Below are 20,300 nucleotides of genomic sequence, written 5' to 3' on the forward strand. Positions count from 1 at the left end.
ATTTTTTTCTTGATACATCCCAACACAGTTTCTATGCTTCTTGCAACAATACCAGGATATATGCATCTTGAAAAGAGGTCTAAATAAGTGACTTAACAAATAGGTGTGCCCCTGACATACTGACGGTCATATAGTACGCTTTTATTCAGGTTGTTTGTAAGAAGAAAAAGAGAATGCAGGCAGGCAGTCTCCTTCATACGTGTTCTATTGTAGCCAAGTTGATGAGAAGTTAAAGTTAGGAACGTGGATGCATGGATAACTTGATTTTGATTGGCAACCCACTCAACTACATAAATATTTATAGGTAAAATCACTGTTGTGCATTTCCATACATTTCCAAAAGCAAATAAAGGAGGAGAAAAGCCCCAGGAAAACCAAGAAACAAGCTACCAAAATGTCTTAAGTAATGGAAAAATAGTTCAGTGATAATCACCTTATTACTGGAGAATGAGGACCAAATCTTCCATAAAATATAGAAAAATACAGAATTCAGAAGGCAGAAACAGACTAACTAAAACAAACCAAGCAAACAAAACAAAATACCCACCATCTCCATCTCCAAAATAAATAAACCAAAAACAAAGTAAACAAGATGCCCATCATCTCTACTTTCCAAAATAAATAAATAAATAAAACTTATCTCTGATAATTGGTGGCAAGTAGTTCTGACAGATTTTAAAAAAGTGTGTTGCCACATCAATTGGTAATCTAATACCAAATGTTCAGCCCTGAAAACATATATACAAGCAACATCATACAGATTAAATAGGTTATGATTAGGAATATATACATATATGCATGCAACAACAATTAGTGGAAAACAGGGGCTAAGAACTTGAGAGAGGAAGGGGAGCATATGGAAGGGTTTAGAGTGGGAAGAGAAAGGGAGAAATGATGTGATTATGTTATAATTTCAAAAATACAATAAAAGAGTCTATTGGATATAATATATTGGTATGTTTCCATAGTCTATTCAATAAGCCCATTTGTAAAGCTGAAAGTACTTCAGCAATGCATTGGATAACAATATCTAAAACCATTTTTATTACTGAAAGCATTGTGATTAGGAGATTCCTTTTTTTTTGCTATAAAGAGTAAATGTTTGCTTGAACTATACCTCCTGAAATAATGTAAAAGAAACACACAGATTTCTAAAGTACCTATAGATTGAACATAGCCACTACTTTAGTATTGCTTGATCCACATGCAAAGAGTACATGTGGTTGAAATAATACAGCCATTCCATGGAGAGCTTTTTGGTGTATAAACATTTTCTTAATTGCTATGGGAGGCCCTTTGAGATTAAAGCATTTCGAAATGCTGTGGAATTATTGGTTTCCTTGAGTGGTTGCTAAGAACCTACACACTGTTGGTTTTCTACATTCTATTCAAAGGTGAGAATTTTGACCACTTTCAGATTCTTTGTGTCCTTAAAGGAAAATTCACAGCTCCGTGGTTGGAACACCCAAATCACTAATCCACCATCTGATCACAAGCAACATGGATGTGCTTGAAATGCTTATGTGTGAAGGTAACTTGGAAGAGAAAGGACATGGAGTGGGGGCAAGAACGTGTAATTTAAAGCCTCAAGAAACTTAATGTAAGGACAGGTAACCCTGGAAATCCATGCCTAGGACGGTTCTTGGAAAGACTGGGTGCTGCATTTTAAAGCCAGTAACTTAACTGTGATGCATCCTCCACCCACTGTTCCTAATTGAGTGCCATCAGCACCCACTCACTAGGAACTGCAAAGGCTAAACACATCAAACCTAAGCAGTGTAGTGCACAGCCAAGGAGGAAGAGGAATCCCTGAGTTCCTTTCCCGTGACAATGCAGCCCTAAACACGCTCCTTTCTTCACATGTGACAACTCTGATCTTTCTGTCATTTTAATTGACATCTTCTACTCATGATTCCCTAATGAGTTTCAAAACCAGCACCAGGGGCATTGAGCAGCATAGGTGCATATTGTTTTGCAAGGAACCAATCATTAATTAGGCTGACTTATTAAGGTGGAGAATACCCTCCTTTAGTGAAAAACTATGGTAGAATGCACTTTCCTACAGGTTATACAAGTGAACAACCCCCTCTCTTATTTTGTAGGGTAGTACCTGGGCCATTCTTGTTGCCACTGGTTTGATAGTCCTACAGTTTATGCAAATGAAAGTATTACTCTCTCTAGCCATTGCCTTGATGGCCTATGACTTAAACACTGCATTTATAAAAAGTCACTCACTGCAATAGTTTCACTTAGGATTAATGGTCTATATGTGTTAGATGATTCAATTTGGTATAATCCAGGCATATTTCTGTAGTGCACAGAGTTAACATAAATGCTAGAATGAAGAAGCATGCACATAACAAAACTCGATGATTCTTTCCTTAAATATGATGGACACCTCTACACAATTAACCTTTTCATCATCTTTAATAATCATAATAATACTGAATCATGAAATTTAAAATGTAATTAAAGCCGTCACTAACATCTCTAGTTATTTCTCTCTATAACAAAATACTTCAGCTCAGTGGTCATTTTTTTATATTTTGGCTGCTTTGTGTATATCTTCTTTTCCTAGTACTGTGGTCACTCTGTTATTTCCTAAAATCCTGTTGTTTATTTGAACATACAGCCAAAACTGATTATATGATTAACATGAGAAAATATAGAGCTTGATGAAATTCTAATAAACTGAGAGACCATTTAAGGAGATAAGTAACAACTTTTTTATTAATACTCAGAAATCTTCCTCTTTTCTTGTCACTTTAGTTACACACCCAGACAGATGTCACCACTGACCTTTTGGAAACCATCCTCTAGCACAAATGAAACAAGTGGAATGTGTTGCCCTGTATGCAGCCTCCTGATGATGGACACAGCCAAATGGTTTCCCATGACAACGGCTATCACACAATAGAAATCATAGGAGCAGTTAAATATATGGGGGAGTCTGACATGATAATACCTTTATAATTCACAGGAAAATGATTCCTTTATTACTGTGAACTACTTTCACTGTAAACAAAATAATTCAGTGACTTGATGATGAGTCGGATAAGAAATAGAGCAATGTTGATGGATGAGTTTGAAATCATGCTTTTAATGTTATGTAGCATCTACCAAATCACTAACATTACACAAAGACTCATTTTTTTTCTGCAGATAGAAATGTCAGGGCCACGACAACATTATAGAGTAAAATACTCTGCTGAGTTACCCAAATGTTAGAATTACCATGTTACACCAAAGGGCAGTGGTTTGACATTGACATGGATGACCCTATTAACTTGCAAGAATATTATAATGTCATATCTATTTCAATACATTGTAAGATGGCACAATCATTGTCAATTAGCCACAAGAATTTTTTTGCCCTTGTTTTTTGAGACATTCTCTCACTATGTAGCCCTGGATGGGCTGAAACTTGCTAAGTACCTAAGGCTAGCCTTGAACTTGCAAAGACTCACCTGCCTATGCTTCAGGAGTGGTGGAATTAGAAGGCTGTGAGACCACCCCTAACTAGCCAAAATTTTAGTTTCTTCTACCATTACAATTGCTTTGCCTCTAAGTGAATAATCTATTGTAGAAAACTCTAGTTTCTGTTCATTTAAAATTGTCTTTTACTTATTCCAATTTCAGTGGTAGCGAGTCTTTGATCAAGAATTATCTTGGAATCTTGTATAAGTACACTCAGAGAGACAATTAACTTTCTCTGGCTGACAATAATTTTGCAGAGCAATGTGGCAAATACGCCTGCCAAGTTAGCACAATCCATGCTTAACTACAACAGAACAACCCTTCAAACTGCACATATAGTAAATACATATTCTGTTTTTATCCCCAACAGAACTTTATATGTTTTTCAACAACTTATGATCTAAGTCATTTATCTTATTTAAATGTGGAAAGTACATAAGTATCACAGATACTTCATTAGAAATTATTTAAAATAAATGCATTATTATAGAAATTTGATGATGGGAGGGAAGGAGAGGAAGGGGAAGGAGAGGAAGAGGAATAAAAAAACAACCAGAAAATCGTATCTATCAATCTTTGATATTAGTGGTCTATCTTTAACTCATTGAATGGGCCATGACTCAGGCTGGGCTCAGGTGAGAACCTCAGTGTTTACATAGGTCTCTCTGAAATATTTGCAAACATCTTTCCATCTACTAGATCCTGGAAAAGCAGGATACACAAGAGTTTATTACTACCATTTAAAATAGGCAGAAGAGGAGAAATTTACACAGTGTTTAATATTAGGACTGGAAATACCTAGCTTAGTGGGAAGTTTTAGGAGTTTCCTAGATTATGAATGCCATGTCTTGAGCTGTTTCCTGAGATTCTCACAGCAAAGGGAATTGTGCATATTATAGTACTTGGCAGAGATGCTTTGATCTCGACAGTTTTATAAATTTCATGTAAAAGGAAAAAAATGCAAAACATTTACTGTAGGTTGGTGTTTACACTGTGTGTTGATGCCTACACAGCCTTGGCGGCATTCTGAGGACTTGGCAGTTTTTGTAAAATATGTCAAGAAAGAAGCACAACAACCTCACGCTGCACCAAACAGCAGGGCTAAACTCCCTCCTACACCAGTGCAGTCTTGGCAATCTCTTTCTGTGCTCTTTACAAAGACAGGGCTCAGTTACGTTCAAGGAGACAGGCACCAGTGCTGTGGCATGATCTGCAAGCACTGTGGAGTCACATGCTAACACAATTTCCTTTAATTAAAGTAACTCTTTTATTTCAGCTCAGTTTTAAGCACAAGGAATTGGTTAAAAGTAAGGAAAGGACACACACAGACATTCTGGCATGCTCACTCGCTTTATGCTTCCACTTAAAAAAATCAAACTTGTGTATGAAAGAAATATAGGTTTGTTCTGAATAGAAATAGTTAAATCTAAGAAAACCATAAATCTACCTATAAAAAAGTCTTTTCCTATTATAGCACTTCAATACATTTTTCTCCTTTGTATATAATTATAATTTAGTTCCAACTTATTCAAGCTGGTCATAATTACTCACTCCATATGTTTTCATTGTAGATGGATGGAATTAATTTTTAAATAACCAGAATACATTTTCATAATTACCTAATATTTTAAAAATAGTGTTTGTTCTTCACATTTTTTTAAAAGGAGGCTAGCAACAGTGCAGATACGCTGACTACTTACAAAGACCATGGATAAAATTAGAACTTACAGCGATTTTTCAGATAAATAAAAAGGGTAGCCATCAAAAATAACTCCACAATGAACTGCAGGTTGTTGTTATAATTTTACATCATTTTAATGCCCGTCCATGTTCTCAAAGCAAGTCTAAGTATAATTACGGGGGGAGGGAAGCAATTTTTCAATGAGCCACTTGACACAATCCATTTCCTTAAAGTGTAATCCCAGAAGAAAACTCCCTTATAATAGGAAGTATACTAGCAACAACCCAGGAAAGCCACGTAGACGAACAATGGAGAACATGCTCATAACACTCTCACACAGGATGCCCCCAAACTTTACCATCTCCATATAACCCAACAGAGGAGGGGGTTTTATGACTATTTTAATGTTCAAACATGTGAAGAGTGATAGTTCCAGAACAAAATCACATATATTTTTGATTTGGAGAAAGTATATATATATATATATATATATATTATACACCTCAGCATGGTTAGGCATTATTTCTAATGACTGCAGATGGGACAAATGGAGTGATTGTTCAGGTTTCTTCCCTGCTGGCGGCTTTAGCTGTGTGCTCTCTTTCAACTCTACACAGACTCCCTGCTATCCATGCTCAACCACTGTGTCTCACCAATTTCAAACCTTCATCTTTACTGATTCCAGTCAGGACTCACAGTATGATGCCTTCTTTGGAGGAACACACTGTACTTCAGTTAGATGATTCTACGTGTGACTCTCAGTTCTTCCTAATTGCAGAAGCATCCCAGCACATACATGATTCATGCTTGGGCTAACTCTGATCAGTTACTACTCATACAGGACTAAAGACTTATATTGACTCAAAGAGTCCTTTGTGACATATTCCAAATGAAGCATTTCTAGAAGTGATGTATTTGAAAGCTTTGGAGAGAAAATTAAAGGTGAATCATTTATGGGTTTTGATTGAAAAAAAAAAACTTCTATGTGGAGTCTCTGATCATATCAAACCAAATGCTAAAATAAAAAGAAATTCTTCTTATTCTAAAAAGTACTAATAAATACAGAACTCACTCACCATTCCGACTCTCTTCATCAATGGCCACGATGGTAGCTGGTGGGCCTCCCCTAGCCAGTTTGCAATCTAGGGAAGAGATAATCAAAGACTATAATTAACAAGTGCAAGAGAACTTACTCAAGATTAAATTCACCAAGATATAAACTGATATTTAAAAATTACAATCAAATTAACATTAACAACATTTCAAGGGTTTTGCTATTAAAAGAAAACATTTTCCAAGGCCCACACAGATTCTATGGCACTGTAGCCAAACACTGCTCAAACCTTATTGTGAAATCAGAGAAGATGGCTGGGAAGCGGTCCTCCCGGACAGAGATAATGGAATGGCAATTTAACGCAGAGAAATACCATAGAGCGATGATTAACAGGATAAATGATGAGAAAGCTCCACAACAGAAACAAACATAATTGAAAATTAATTGTGATAAAGGGTATAATTAAAGAGAATGAATAGAATTTTAATAATGCTCTAAAAACAATAAAGGGAAAATGGACAAGCCAGGGATGCCATGAAGTGCTGGGAATTATTTTAGTCACCTTACCCTCATATTGCCAGTCTGGAGTCAAAGTACAGAATCACCAATGGGAGCAGATCAGAAAATAGAAGAAAGAAAGGAAGAAAGGATACATGTATATATTTAGCGAGAGAATTACAGATACGTAAAATTCATTATACGATAATAGATGAATTACCTAATGATCCCTGGAAAAGGAACGCATCAGATTTTATAACACTAATATAGTATTAACATCAAAATTAGATAATATATATCAACCATTAGCATAGAACTATTTAGCAGTGACAATAAAATAAGTATACAGTTTTTTTAAAAAATATAAATAGCTTATAAAGAGTTTTTATCCTTACATTGGAATCTTCGGAGTAATGTCTGTCAATAATAAGTGATGATGAATTCACATTTTAAACCCTCGCCTTATTGAGTATTACTCAATAATGGCTCTAAAAATAGCATTATAACATCTACAAGTTAAATGTGAAGGCTAAGCTTACAAGCTGCCACATGTATATTTCAGAAGCAGAAGACACTTTTGGAGAAACAAATAGGCTGATATGTGTACATATGTGTATTTATGCCACACTTATATGCATGCTGGAAAGTCACTTGATATACATGGCTAACACATATGTGCTATCTAGAAGGTGATTTCAAGACTTGCTGATAAAAAAAAAATGTTTCCTGTCTTTTACGCATATCAGCACAGGCCACGGAATCTTTGGAAGCACAGTACTGTGACTTAAGTTTGCATTTTCTCTTTTGAAGTGACAAGGCTGTGAGGTTTTTTTTTTTAATCTCCTCTTTGTCAGTGTTCATGTGTCCCTTTCAGAGTTCACATCTACGGTAATGCTCTCCCCTTCTCTCCCCTTCTTGTCCCTCCCCACAGCTTAGTTTTCTGTCTGTTCCATCTGCTCTTACACAGCTTTTATTACCAGCCTTCCAGAGGCCCCTCTCCTGGGTTTATCTGTTCATTTCATGAGATCTATTTGCATGCGATCCAGAACACAGTTAAAAGAATGACGTTTTTCTCCCCTGAAACATATTATGTGCTTTGTTTGAAGTAAGAGAAACACTGAATAACCATTGAAGATTTTCTTTCTCTGTCCCAGCTATGGCATGAATCTGGGTTAAATGGGTCACTAAGTGTTCCTGTTTCAGCAATTGGATGCTTTGTATTCAGGTTGTGAGTCTAGCCTTCAATTTTGGAGACATTTCTCCAGCCCCAGTTTAGTCTTTGTATAGCAGGGACAGGAAGTGGTGTATTTATGGAAATGTGGCCCAGGGACACTGGGAGAATCACCCTCAGAAGGAATTAATCTTGCTCTCCTAGAACCTGATTGGTTCCCACAAGACAGAGGTGATCTGGAATAATGAGCCTGGCTTTGATGCCCCACCCCATCTTCCCTTGTCCCTAGGTGGTCTGTTCCCTGCCTCCTGCTCTCCTGCCATTGATGTGTCTTTAATGAAGACTGGCAGATGGGCTGGCAAATCCTCATGTGTCATCCTCCTAAATCCTGTGTAAAAGGAAATTATAAAGAATTTCACCATCCTAATGATTTTTGTATGGCAATACTGCTGTGTATTTCATGGGAACAAAGATATTTGGTAGAAAGAGTTGGGACCAGAGGGACAATAACATCTAAACACAGGTAGAGTTCAATGCCGTGTTTGTGGAGTTCATTTTTTTTTGTGTGTGTGGAGTTTATTTTTTCCTAATCACTAATGGCAGAAATAGCTGAACTAATACAGTGACAACTAATTTGTGGAGAGGGATAGATGGACAATGAGAAGGCAGAGTGGTTGAAGAGTAGAAGAATAGGAATCCCAGTTGATCCTTGAAGTAGAGGATTTTAGCTTGTACTTGTCTTTTCAGGTGCATGGGATACAGCCTGTATTCTAAGGACTGCTACCTTCACCCATGTATAGAAAGGGCCTAGAGCCATGGCAGATACAGAGAATAGACAAAACAATCACATTCCAGAATGACTACTGGTAGAAGAGAAAAGGTACTTAATAAGTTTTTGAGCAGGCAGGATGAAGGAAAAGGGAAGAAATTAATATATGTGAATACTAAATTTCAGCAGTTGGTTACTGCTAAGGATAGACCTTACCGCTAGCAAGATGGCTCAGCTGGGAAAGGCACGTGCTGCCAAGCCTAAAGAGAAACCTGATATCTATACCTATGACATGTGGTTTAAAAAAAAAAGGGGGGGGGGCTGACTTCCACAAGTTGTCCCCTGACATCCCCATATATGTGCCGACATCCATGTGTCTATACATAAACACAAACAAGTAAGTCAAAGTAAAAAAAATGCAATAAAACATTTTAAGTAAAGAATAGATCTTACACTGCTAAACCAAAAACAAAATAAAATAGAAAGAAGAAACGAGAGAGAGAGAGAGAGAGAGTGGGAGGGGGAGACAGAGAGAGAGAGAGAGAGAGAGAGAGAGAGAGAGAGAGAGAGAGACAGACAGACAGACAGACAGACAGACAGAGATTCATACTCAGTCCTGTTTGGCCCACAGTAGCTGGTTCAAGGACCATTTCCTAGACATACTGGAACATATCTATTAAATGCTTTAATCTTCTGGGAAGTCTATTTTCCCTTTTTCCTGCCCAGCTTTATTCTTCTTTAGGAGTTTGACAGAGCACATCTTCTTGTAGGAATCGTCTATGTTGCATTCCATTGAATTCATTTCTTTTTGGCAAAGTATTGATTAACCTTACATCTACCAAAGTTTCCTTCAAGCCATGCCTGTGCCCAACAAGAACTGGTTCTGAGAGAATACTGTTGGATTTCTATGGACAGTGGCCTACCCACCTACAATCTCTTATCTAGTATGCTTTCAATAGAACTGTCCAGACTTATTCTTTTCACTGTCCCCTTAGTAGTAGAAAAAGTCACAAAGTAAGAGTTTAACTCAACAACTTCTCAGTTAGATCCTTTACAGGGCTCCTATTTTCCACCAGTAAGCATCACCATGTCCAGCTGATACTTCAGGATTGGCCCAAACCTATTACCTATTTTCTTTATTACTTTTAAACTCAGAACACTAATGTGTTTGACAGACACATAATCTATTAATAACACTATTCAAAGCACCTCAAGTGTTTGTTTTGAAATGATGTCTTCATGAAAGTATAATTAGCTCTGAAATGCAAGAAAATATTTTTAATAAGTTTATTTAGAATTGTCTTGAGAAGAAAGTAATTTGGATAGACTAGGCAAGGACTGATGGAGTGTAAAATATCCTGTTTGAAATCAAAGGGAATGCTAGGAAGCAATTCTGACTTTCCTGTTCTTTATGGTCTGTGAAGAACCTACCTTCCATGAGAAGAGTGAGTTAGCTGTTGGTGAGGAGACCTGGTAAACGGACTTCTCCTATCTGTTTAATTTACTCTTCACTGTCTTGGTTAAACCACATACTGGTTTTCCATGCTGAACATTTTCAACCCATTAGGGCCTTACCTATTTCCAACATCTGATTTGTTACTAAATGTGAGATGTGAATGTCAATACCTGAATCAAGATGACTTATTCTACAGCTTATTCTACAAGATGACTTATTCATGTTAAATGTATGCCAGGCATCCTTCAATGATCTTACACAACTGGTTGGGTTGAGAATCAGAAGGAAGTCTTAGAATGACAGTGGTGACATGTCTGAGATTTGACTCCCAAGACATTCTGCTTGGATTGCAGCCTGAGGACCATTCAGAGTTAGCTACTAACTGAAATCCAGAAGAGGAGGCAGCCTGGAAAGACCATTCAGTTCTAAAACTTTCCTTTCATATCAAACACTGTTGTTTCAATAAAATTCAGAGTTAATCACTTTTGTCATGTTCCGACATGACAACTGTCATCTGATTGACAATGACTGGTACATTGTTCTTCCTACCAGCTTTCTGGGAGGTTCATTGCCGAGACGATGTGTGCACTTAGAATTTCAAAACAGAATTCCAAAATAAAAAAATCAGTAGTTATTTAGCCCTAGGCCAAGCATGGTCTCTTTCAGTCACACTGGCAAAGTAAATGTCAATAATTTGTGCCAACTTCTGAGTGAAGTCAACTATGGCCCTCCCACTTCCTGTATTTCCCCCCAGGGATCCGCTAGCAAGTCTGAATTTAATTCGTGGAAGACATCTTTTCATATGTGATGATTTCTATCTCCAGACCTATCAGAGGACTCTTAGCTCCTTTCTATTCAAGGTTCTCCCAAGTTTTCTTCCTACAGGAAAACATGTCACAACATTTTATGCTAACTTTCTGTCTTTAACATGATTGTCTTTGTACAATAAAAATATTCTTTTAAAAATGGTTAATACATATTACACCCATTTCCTATTCCCCAAGACTCAGGAATTTTGATGGAAAAGGTGCAGAAAGACTATAAGAGCCAGAAGTGGTCAACAACCGAGGAAATCGTGATTTATATACACAACAGGGAAGTCACACTTCCGAACTCACAGCAGTTGTGACAGAATACCCAAGCAATGTGTAATCCCCAATCCTAGCCTCGATGGGGGTAGAGGGTGGCCATGAAATCCCACCCCTAGCTAAGGAGCTGAAGGGAGAGAAAGAGTCCATTTCCTTGATGATGTGACCCTCGTACGTCATCCAAAAGTCAGGAGAGGCCCCACTCCCAAGACTATTTGGGCAACACAAACCGTACTCCACAGGAAAAAGAAACCAAATAAAAGAAGAAGAAGAAATGTCAAAGTTGGGTGTGAAGGGAGAGGAAAGTGGAGAGGGTGGTAATGGGAAGTGTTGAGGGAGGTGGGATGAATATGTTCAAAATACATTATATAAAATTCTTAAAGAATTAATAAAACATTGTTGAAAACGACTAATCATTTTATTTTAGGTCAGCACTAAGTATTTATGGCCTAGAACTCAATACATAACATTTTTTTTCTTTTGTTTTTTTTGAGACAGGGTTTCTCTGTGTAGTTTTGGTGCCTGTCCTGGATCTCGCTCTGTAGCCCAGGCTGGCCTTGAACTCACAGAGATCTGCCTGGCTCTGCCTCCTGAGTGCAGGGATTAAAGGCATGTGCCACCACTGCCTGGACTACATAACATTTTTTTAGAGAAAAAAAATCAAAATACATTAAATGGCCCACCAGCTGCTGCAGCATACATCCTTCCCTTCCCTTTCAAACTCATTTAGTATGTGTTCTAACTGTAGGAGGAATCCAGTGCTTTTTCTTCCTTAATACTTTCTCTTTCATCCAGAACTACCCTCGAGACCTGCTGATGTTGCATGATTTTTAATCCATTTTTATTTTTTGTGGCCAATCTGTCCATCACTTGTATCTTCTACTGATGTCAACATATGCCTAAACTTGCAGGGAAACCTCTTCTGGCCTCTGACTTGGTAGGAGTCCCCGACACACACTCTTATAATTCCCTGCATCATCATAGCAATTTGAGGTGATCTGAATCCCGGTGACAGAAAACCTCATAAAATCCTAGACCTTCTATATAATCCTATGGTGTGTCTTACAGATAAGACCATATTATAAATTAACATCCCCCTTTTCCTTTTAATCTTTAAAATAGCCTAAAGTACAAGAAACTGGCAAAGGGTAGAAATTCATTAGTTGTCTAAAGACAGGTCTGTTGCTATCTCTATAACAAGAGAGTTTCCATTTCTCTAAAAAAGAGAGAAAATGTTTACTTGCTACCAATTATTCATCGTTTCCACTGGAGCTTCCTACACTGCCTATCCAGTTGCCTGGACTTAAGCAATATTATGGAGTAAGGTACTCTGTTAGCAGTGGGAAGGTGTTTTAACATGCATCATGATTTTGTTAAATTGCACCTTAAACATATACTGCCTATTGACTCCTGCTACCAAGACTTTGTGAAACCTGGATGATGGCACACCCCTGTAACTCTAGACAGACTGAGAGTTCCAGTCTGGGATCATAGATTTTTGTCACCTTATACCTTACATACAGTCACTTCCTTATCAGTAGCATATAATTATCTGAATTATTTTAGGTCCACCAAAGTTTTTAACATATTATAATTATCTGACACAGCCACTATCGCCTATTGCTGTATTTAATGAGGCAAATCCACGTAATTTATCTGGTAATCAAGAGAGGTTTGTTTCTGGGATAACTTACAGCTAATAGGGATTGGTTACAGGATCCAGGAGACATGAGGTACCATCCAGCGGAGAACTCAGGTTTGGTCACCCATACAGATTCCAGGACCACAAGGTATCCAGAAGGGGCCAAGCACGTATGTACATGGAGTCTTAAGGAGCTCTTTCTCCGCCATGCACCAGGGGCAGGTCAGCCCCAGGGGCAGGTTTTAGGCAGGTGTGACCGTTACCTGCTATCACTCTAGGGGCAGTGTCTCTAGGTCAAAGCTGGAAAAGCTACCCACTACAATCCCTTTGACATTATTACTTCTCAATTTAATGACTCATTAAAAAAAAATCCACTGAGTCTTCCTAGAGCAAAAAAGTAAAACAAGCAAGCAAACAAACAAAAACCCCAAACAGAAGTTTAAGTGTCTAGGAGGGGCAGAGTGTGTGTTTGTGTGTTGGGAGAGGGGGCACATTATGAAAAGCAGTTACACACTTTATATCCAAGATGTTCTGAAAACTAATTGGTTATTTTCTTGTCTAATTATTCTTAATGAGGCTATGTAAAAATTCTCAACCATGATTCTATTACTCAAAGCTACTGCACCAACTCCAGTGTTTAAGATCACAGTCTTCAAGAAGGGAGGTCCTCAGCCTTTGTTGAGAACTACTTTACTTCTTTAAATAGAAATATTTGCCATAACCTAATTATGCATATGCCTAAACTTTCATTAAAAAAGCAAACTATTGACTACAAGAAGAAAAAATGATAATCCTTTAATTACTGACAACCCCAAGCAGGTATTCATTTTAATTTAACATCTGTTTTACAGGTGTGAAATATTTCAAAAACTTAATCTGCCAGATTTACTTGTTAGTGTGTTGACATATTTTCTTTTTTTACTTAAATGAAAAAATATGGATTTATTTTTTATTTCTAGAACCTTGGAAGAATATGTTAATATTTAACATCGTACTTACTAACTTTCATTTATACATAAGCAAGGAAGTTGTTGGAGGGAGAGGAAAAGTACATTTCATATGACTAGAATATAAACTTTGATTATATACAGGTAGCTGAAGTTAATGTTTTTTCATTATGTTATTTAATAGCTTACTTTTATTAATTAAAGACGTTTTTACATGCATATAGTCAATACTGACCACTCTTACCTCCCATATCCCTACCATCCCTGTCCATCTAGCTGCCACAAATCTCTCTCACATTCCAATCTATTCATTTTGCTTTTGTGACCCACCAAGTTTATCACGGCTAGTGTTTATTAGGGTTAGGGTTTATATTGCTGTGATAAACACCATGACCAAAAAGCAACTTGAGGAGGAAAGGGTTTATTCGGCTTACACATACCACTGTTCATCATCAAAGGAAGTTAGGATAGGAACTCAGAGAGGACAGGAACCTGGTGGCAGGAGCTGAGGCAGAGACCATGGAGGAGTGTTTCTTGCTGGCTTGCTCCACAGGCTTGTTCAACCTGCTTTCTTATGGAACCCAGGACCACCATCCCACAGTCGGCTGAGCCCTCCCACATCAATTGCTAATTAAGAAAGCGGCATACAGTGTTGCCTAGAGCCCAATCTTATGGAGGCATTTTCTTAATGGAGGTTCCCTCCTCTCAGATGAATTTAGCATGTGCCAAGTTGACATAAAATTATCCAGTACAGCTAGCTGTGTGATAAGGGCTTAAAGCCACCCTTGGCAGTCCATTGGGCTCAGCAATTTGTATAAAATGAAAGATACTGATTATTCCTTGCAGGAAGTCTGTCAAAAGCCCACAGTTCAAAGGTGAAGGGTAGGGCTCCATGAGACCCTCCCACTTCTTTGATTGAATGAAGGTAGGGCTGGTCTTGTGTGGGCTCAGTGCGGTTAACTACAGTTGTTAATTAACTATTGCAGTGGTTGTGGGGTCTGGAAGTTTGCAGTCCTTCACCTTACCTTCCCGCTCTGACATATTGTCTCCCCTCTTTTCTACGATGTTCCCTGAGTCTCAGAGGGGGTGACATAATGTCTTGTTTAGGGCCAGACAAGTGTTGCTCATTCTCTGCATCTTGGGCAGCTTTGAGTCTCTTCAATCTTTATGCTACGGAGTATTAACTTTGAGGTTCTAGTATCAAAAAGAAAACAGACAGGACCTGGGGCAGAAAGCTGAGAAACAAGAAAAACTGGAAACGTGGTAAAATATCAATGAACACAAGACTGTTCACTGTTTCCCTATTCATTTCATTTTGTTTTCTCAGGGCTTAGCTGGACACAGTAGCTAGTAGTTACCTGCTTAGGGTCAGTAAGCCAGAAAGTCATTGCTGACAAGTCTGAACATGGAATTGAAAGCCCCAAATAAATCTACCTTCTCTTCATAGGATACCAGAGGGGCAAAATGCTATGTATGCCACCAGTGTAATCCTGCATTATGCCATTCAATGTATCATTTCTTCCTGCGTCATAACCATCTCAAAAAACAAAATAAAAGTGAATTCCAATCAGAGATCTAACACGATCTATTCTGAGCAGAGAGAAAATTCTTGCTGGCAAGTGTGTTCTGTCCTTGGGTTGAAGCATGCATATGTACAACAAGAACTGAAATAAGCCCTCATGTAGAGTAATGATATTTTCAAGTGTCTCTTTCTAATATTCAACATATAAAGAAGAAATTTCTTCTCCTGCAAGCACCTCCACTCACAGGCTCCTCTTTAAACATGAACCTTACAAATGACTAGGACTTTTTATGGCTGTTTATGGGACCTTGTGGGGTAAGATTCTGCACTTCATTTCATTACATTTATGTATCTCACATTTTACATACTGAGTAAACCCAATGAATACTTTATTAAAATTGTGCTCCCCCTGGCCTATAAGCTGCATGGTATTTCTCCATGTCACCCTTCATTCATAGTACTATGAAGCAAACACGTTCCCCCCCCCCATGATTAGAAAAGACAGCCACCATACAAAGACTGAGAATGGACCTTTCTGGAATATCTAAAGCATCAGGAAGCAACAGTGAAAGCCTCTTCACAGTGTTTCACTTTCCTGTGGTGCTGGCCTTGGTAAAGACCAAAAATGGACCTCCTCAGAATGTCTAAAGTATTAGCAATATGAATGTAGACCTCTTCAGATTGCCTCATTTTCCTGTGCTGCTAGATGTGGTATCCTCTTGATTTATTTTCCCCATAAAGTTTTGTCATGTTTCTATGGTTAGTTGGGTATCTTTTGGAAAATAGCAATTGCCATAATCAAAAGACTGCATCAGTTGGGACAGGAGTTCAATATCATGTCCTTGAACTCAAATATCTGCCCTGTCTTGATGTTTAGAAAAAGTTAAAAATAAATTAGAAAACATGGGGAAAAGTAAGGAATGTGTGGATGAAGGGAGGGCAAGAAAGCACATCTCCAATCTGAGTTCCATGATGGAGAGTAACAATTATCAGAGCACACAGAAGAACTCCAAAGCATATGGTTTGGAGCAATGACTCTGCTGACTAGAACAGCTTTGTTGCCTTATGGCAAGCTACACTAATTAACAACAATAGTATTGACCTTAACTTATCATATACTGTGTAATATATGCATATGCTTTAAATAAAAGTGTAAGATTTATTTTAGAACTCTTTATACTTACATAGCTCATAATAAAAACAAATGCCATAAAACAACAATGCCGTTCTTTAAACTTGTCAAGGATTTTGGTGAAGAAAGCACTAGATGATTTTTTTAGAGATGTAGTAGTTTCAACAAGAAAAGAGAAAAATGAAATAAAAGGAAGAAAGAAAGATGTAAATCTATATAGCAAACATTTCAGGACAAAGCTTTCATCCCAAAATTTTCCTTCAGAGACCATATCAGTACAGAAATAATCCTACAAGTATTTATTGTTGTAAAATTATACTAGTAAATAATTATATAACCATGCAGTTTTATTACATTGTCATTATTTGAATGTTATCTGCATGTATGAGAGTTAGAGTGATTGAATATATTTTTTTGTGTGTCTATGTTTGTTGTTATTGGTGGTTTTACTTTCATATTGTTAAGATCTGAGTCCATAAAACTGCTCTCACACAGGCTCATCTGCCATCAGGGCTGATGCTGTGATCTACCAAGAAAAATACACTCCCTTGGTATTGGAAGAAGAAAAGGAGTAAGTGATCCAAAGTGAGGCTGGACAACCGGTGTTTGGACACCAATATCCAAGGTATCCTGCTGGGGTTTGTACCACTGGAGATTCCAGGAGAAACTTCACAATTGTGATCAGATATTATTCCATCTCTTTTGATCTTTCCTCTGTAATAACCATGTTTAGTTTCTGATTTTTCCAAGTCACTTGCCACATCTTATGTGTTATATGTCATGTGTATCATGACACATAGGATTGAACTGATGAATCAGCCATTACAAATATGTATTTGTGTGGTTTAAAAATGTTTGAGAGTGGCTGGAGAGAGGGTTCAACAGTTAAGAGTTTCCTGTTCTTGCTGATTATCAGGGTTCAGTTTCCTGGAGATTTAGCTTGGGGTAGAGTGCTTGTCAAACAAGAAGAAGGTCCTGGATTCAGTCTTCAACTCTGGAAAAATATTGCTATTGTTATTACTAGTTATGTACTAATGCTTAGAGTCCCTAAATTATTCACACATTACATTTATTATAAGAAAACCTGCAGCAAATATTTGGGAAAGAAAGAACTTTAAGCAAGAAAATACTTGAGTAGAGTATCAGACTCTAAAGAGAATAGGGACATATAATTAGTGTATAGTAAGACATTCTACAATGTGTAATATGGAAGGCCAGAACACAGTTAGATTTACATGCAATTAAGCAAGGGGGATAGCTTCCTGTCACTATATCACATTGAAGGTCTCCAGAATGCACCATTTGATTTGCTTCAGGAAGCATGATGGTTATGATGGTTACACAATATGACAGTCATGAATCTAGATTTCAGAACTGGACATGGCAGCGATAGAAACAAGACTGAAGAGATCCTGGGGTCAACCAATTCTTGTTCTCTTGAGCAACGGAGCCATAGACCTTGTATCATGAAAGCTGTCATGTCACCCTCAGAAATCTGTAGACAGAATTGACCCTCATATCAGGGGTGAATATATTTTGCCCATCCAGTTTACAATCTTCCATGTACTTGAAATCAATTTTCCTTGCATTTATTGTTCAGTAGGATATTCTACCATGTACAAAGTAACCTAATAAGAGTTTTAAAAGGTTACAAAAGTGATGGAAATTTAACAAAACATTTAACATTACTTCCCTTTTCTCAAATAAAATCTTATATATAGTAAAAAAGCTTTCTTACCATCTCTGTCAATGTTCTCCTATTTATGTTATTTTGTTTTTACCTGTTTTAAAAATGTCAAATATATATCAGATCTACACAAAGAAAATCTAATATATTCATAGAAGTGGTCATCAATAAAGGTACAATAAAACAAATATATTTACACCTCATCACTGACAACAAAAAATAGAAATAGACGAGGCCCCTTATTCCATATTATGAAAAATACCCAATGCACATCCTGGCATGTATTGTATGCAACCAAAATGATACTTTTTGTCATCCTAGTGGCAGAAATGGGTTGTGAGCACTGTGCATATTTAAATTTACTAATTTAGCAGCAAATTATTTTCTAAAATACTGGTATCATTTTCATTGGTAAAGGTAATTTGCAGGTATCTCCTAATAACAATTAGTATTGGGTTTTTGTCATTTGAAATTTGTAAATGACATTTAATACTTTTATTTTTATATTTTTCTTACTGCTTGGCAATTTTGTGTATTTAATGAACGTGTTTTCTATGAAGTATTTGTTCAATTTTACATTAAGTGGCCTCTTTTGAAAATGTATCCAGACAATTAGGCGTGTGCTAGTTGTGTGTGTTGAAAAGCCTTTCACAGCCTGTGGAATGGACTGCCATTTTCATTTGTGTCTTTTGATAAGATACTATTTGTTGTTAGTTTGTTATATTCACACATTATCTGTTTGTTTTTTGATATATTTTTACTGTTTAGCCCAGGCTAGCCTTCAACTCTTTATACTTTTTTGCCTTAGGTTCATAGGTGTTAGATTACAAACATGCTCTACCACGCCTCCTTCACACAGGATTTCTTGATGCGGCATTTTTGAAAACTCTCCTGGACATAAGGACATAAAGGCATTTCTCTATAGCACCTTCTACCTGGCTTAAGTATTTTTCTCTTTTTAGGACAAACCAATATTAGTCTTCAAAAACCATTGTCATTTATTTAATTAATTTTGTGGTGTTGGGCATGAGATCTAGAGCTTCATGAGGTCCTATGTCACTGAACTACATCATCAGATAAAATAATTGTTTACAATATGACAAAAATTAGTAAATATCTAACTTCTCTGAATGCTCAAAGGAAGCAACAAACAATCACCACATTATTAGAAAATAGAAATACATTTTCACCCAAGTAGAATCACAGCATTGATATCGCCTCAGCACTAAATAAAAGAGATGTTAACCTAGAAATTAAATGTGTCATATCAGCTTCTTTTAATATATGGATGCTCTGGGCATTATGGAATTAAATGAACATTTATGACTCAGAACAAGAAAGCAGCACATTAAAGTGAAATAAACTAATTCAATTGGAAAATGAGTTAGGAGAATAATTTAGGGGCAAATATAGTAAAATAATTATCTTTGTATAAGAAAGTATAGCCAACAAAATTCAATTTTTACTTTGACATCCTATATTTCTCTGGCTTTCTAAATGACACAGTTTTCTCTTCTTTGAAAATATGCCTGCACTAAGCACTTTTGAAACACATCAGACCATCATTTTCACCACTGTCTTAAATTATATTTTTAAATTTTATTAACCTTGTTAGAAATCTTAATTGTTTTCAACTATACTTACTTTCAGTGGTATGCTTTTGAAGGAGAATAGTCAATAAATGTGTTTTTTTTTAATCTCCAAAAGGATTTTAGCTTAACTATAGTTCACAAATAGATATTAGAATCTCATTCACTTTAATATCTCCAAGAATTTCTTACATTTGTATAGTGCATTATTAAAGACAAATATAAACGTTGGTGAATTTAGTTAGACGTCAATGACAATATCATTAAATTTTCCTTTTTGTTATTATCAATTATATTGTCCATTAAATGATATCAAGATTCTTGTATATTGTATATATTCTATATATATTCTGTATATTGATCATCAAAATTAATGCCTGTGGGGTCCTAATTGGTTTATTTTAGTCATTTTATAAATTTTAGAATCCTCTGAAGATTATGGTCCTTATCCTTCCTCTTTCCACTGACTGAAGATGGAAGAGTAAAAAGTAAGTCCTCCACGTGAAACTTCTCTAGGTCAATGTCAGATCTCTATTTCTTATCTTAAATGCACTATTAACGTGGTAGTGTCATTATAGCCCAGCCAT

At 36.8% G+C, this 20,300-nt stretch overlaps 1 protein-coding gene and 1 long non-coding RNA gene across 9 annotated transcripts in view; one reads left to right on the top strand and one right to left on the bottom strand.

The window, feature by feature from the left end:
• The window catches only part of Pcdh15 (protocadherin related 15), a 623,956-nt gene that overhangs the window by 522,663 nt on the left and 80,993 nt on the right, over positions 1–20,300 (bottom strand). For 5 of the 8 annotated variants that reach the window (XM_059244013.1, XM_059244014.1, XM_059244006.1 and 2 more), the window contains exon 2: positions 6,235–6,300. The exons of 2 other annotated variants lie outside the window; for them this stretch is intronic. In XM_059244013.1, the coding sequence (XP_059099996.1) occupies positions 6,235–6,300 (66 nt within the window). Of the gene's footprint in view, positions 1–6,234; positions 6,301–6,779; positions 6,795–20,300 lie in introns of all 8 variants that reach the window. One more of the 8 variants, XM_059244009.1, reaches the window with a different exon arrangement.
• Positions 1,436–19,313, top strand: LOC131893899 (uncharacterized). The gene is made up of 3 exons (XR_009374762.1): positions 1,436–1,531; positions 16,949–17,062; positions 18,933–19,313. It is a non-coding gene; the product is annotated as an uncharacterized LOC131893899 (long non-coding RNA).

The sequence above is a fragment of the Peromyscus eremicus genome, chromosome 16_21 (assembly GCF_949786415.1).
Source record: "Peromyscus eremicus chromosome 16_21, PerEre_H2_v1, whole genome shotgun sequence".
Classification (NCBI taxonomy): Eukaryota; Metazoa; Chordata; class Mammalia; order Rodentia; family Cricetidae; genus Peromyscus; species Peromyscus eremicus.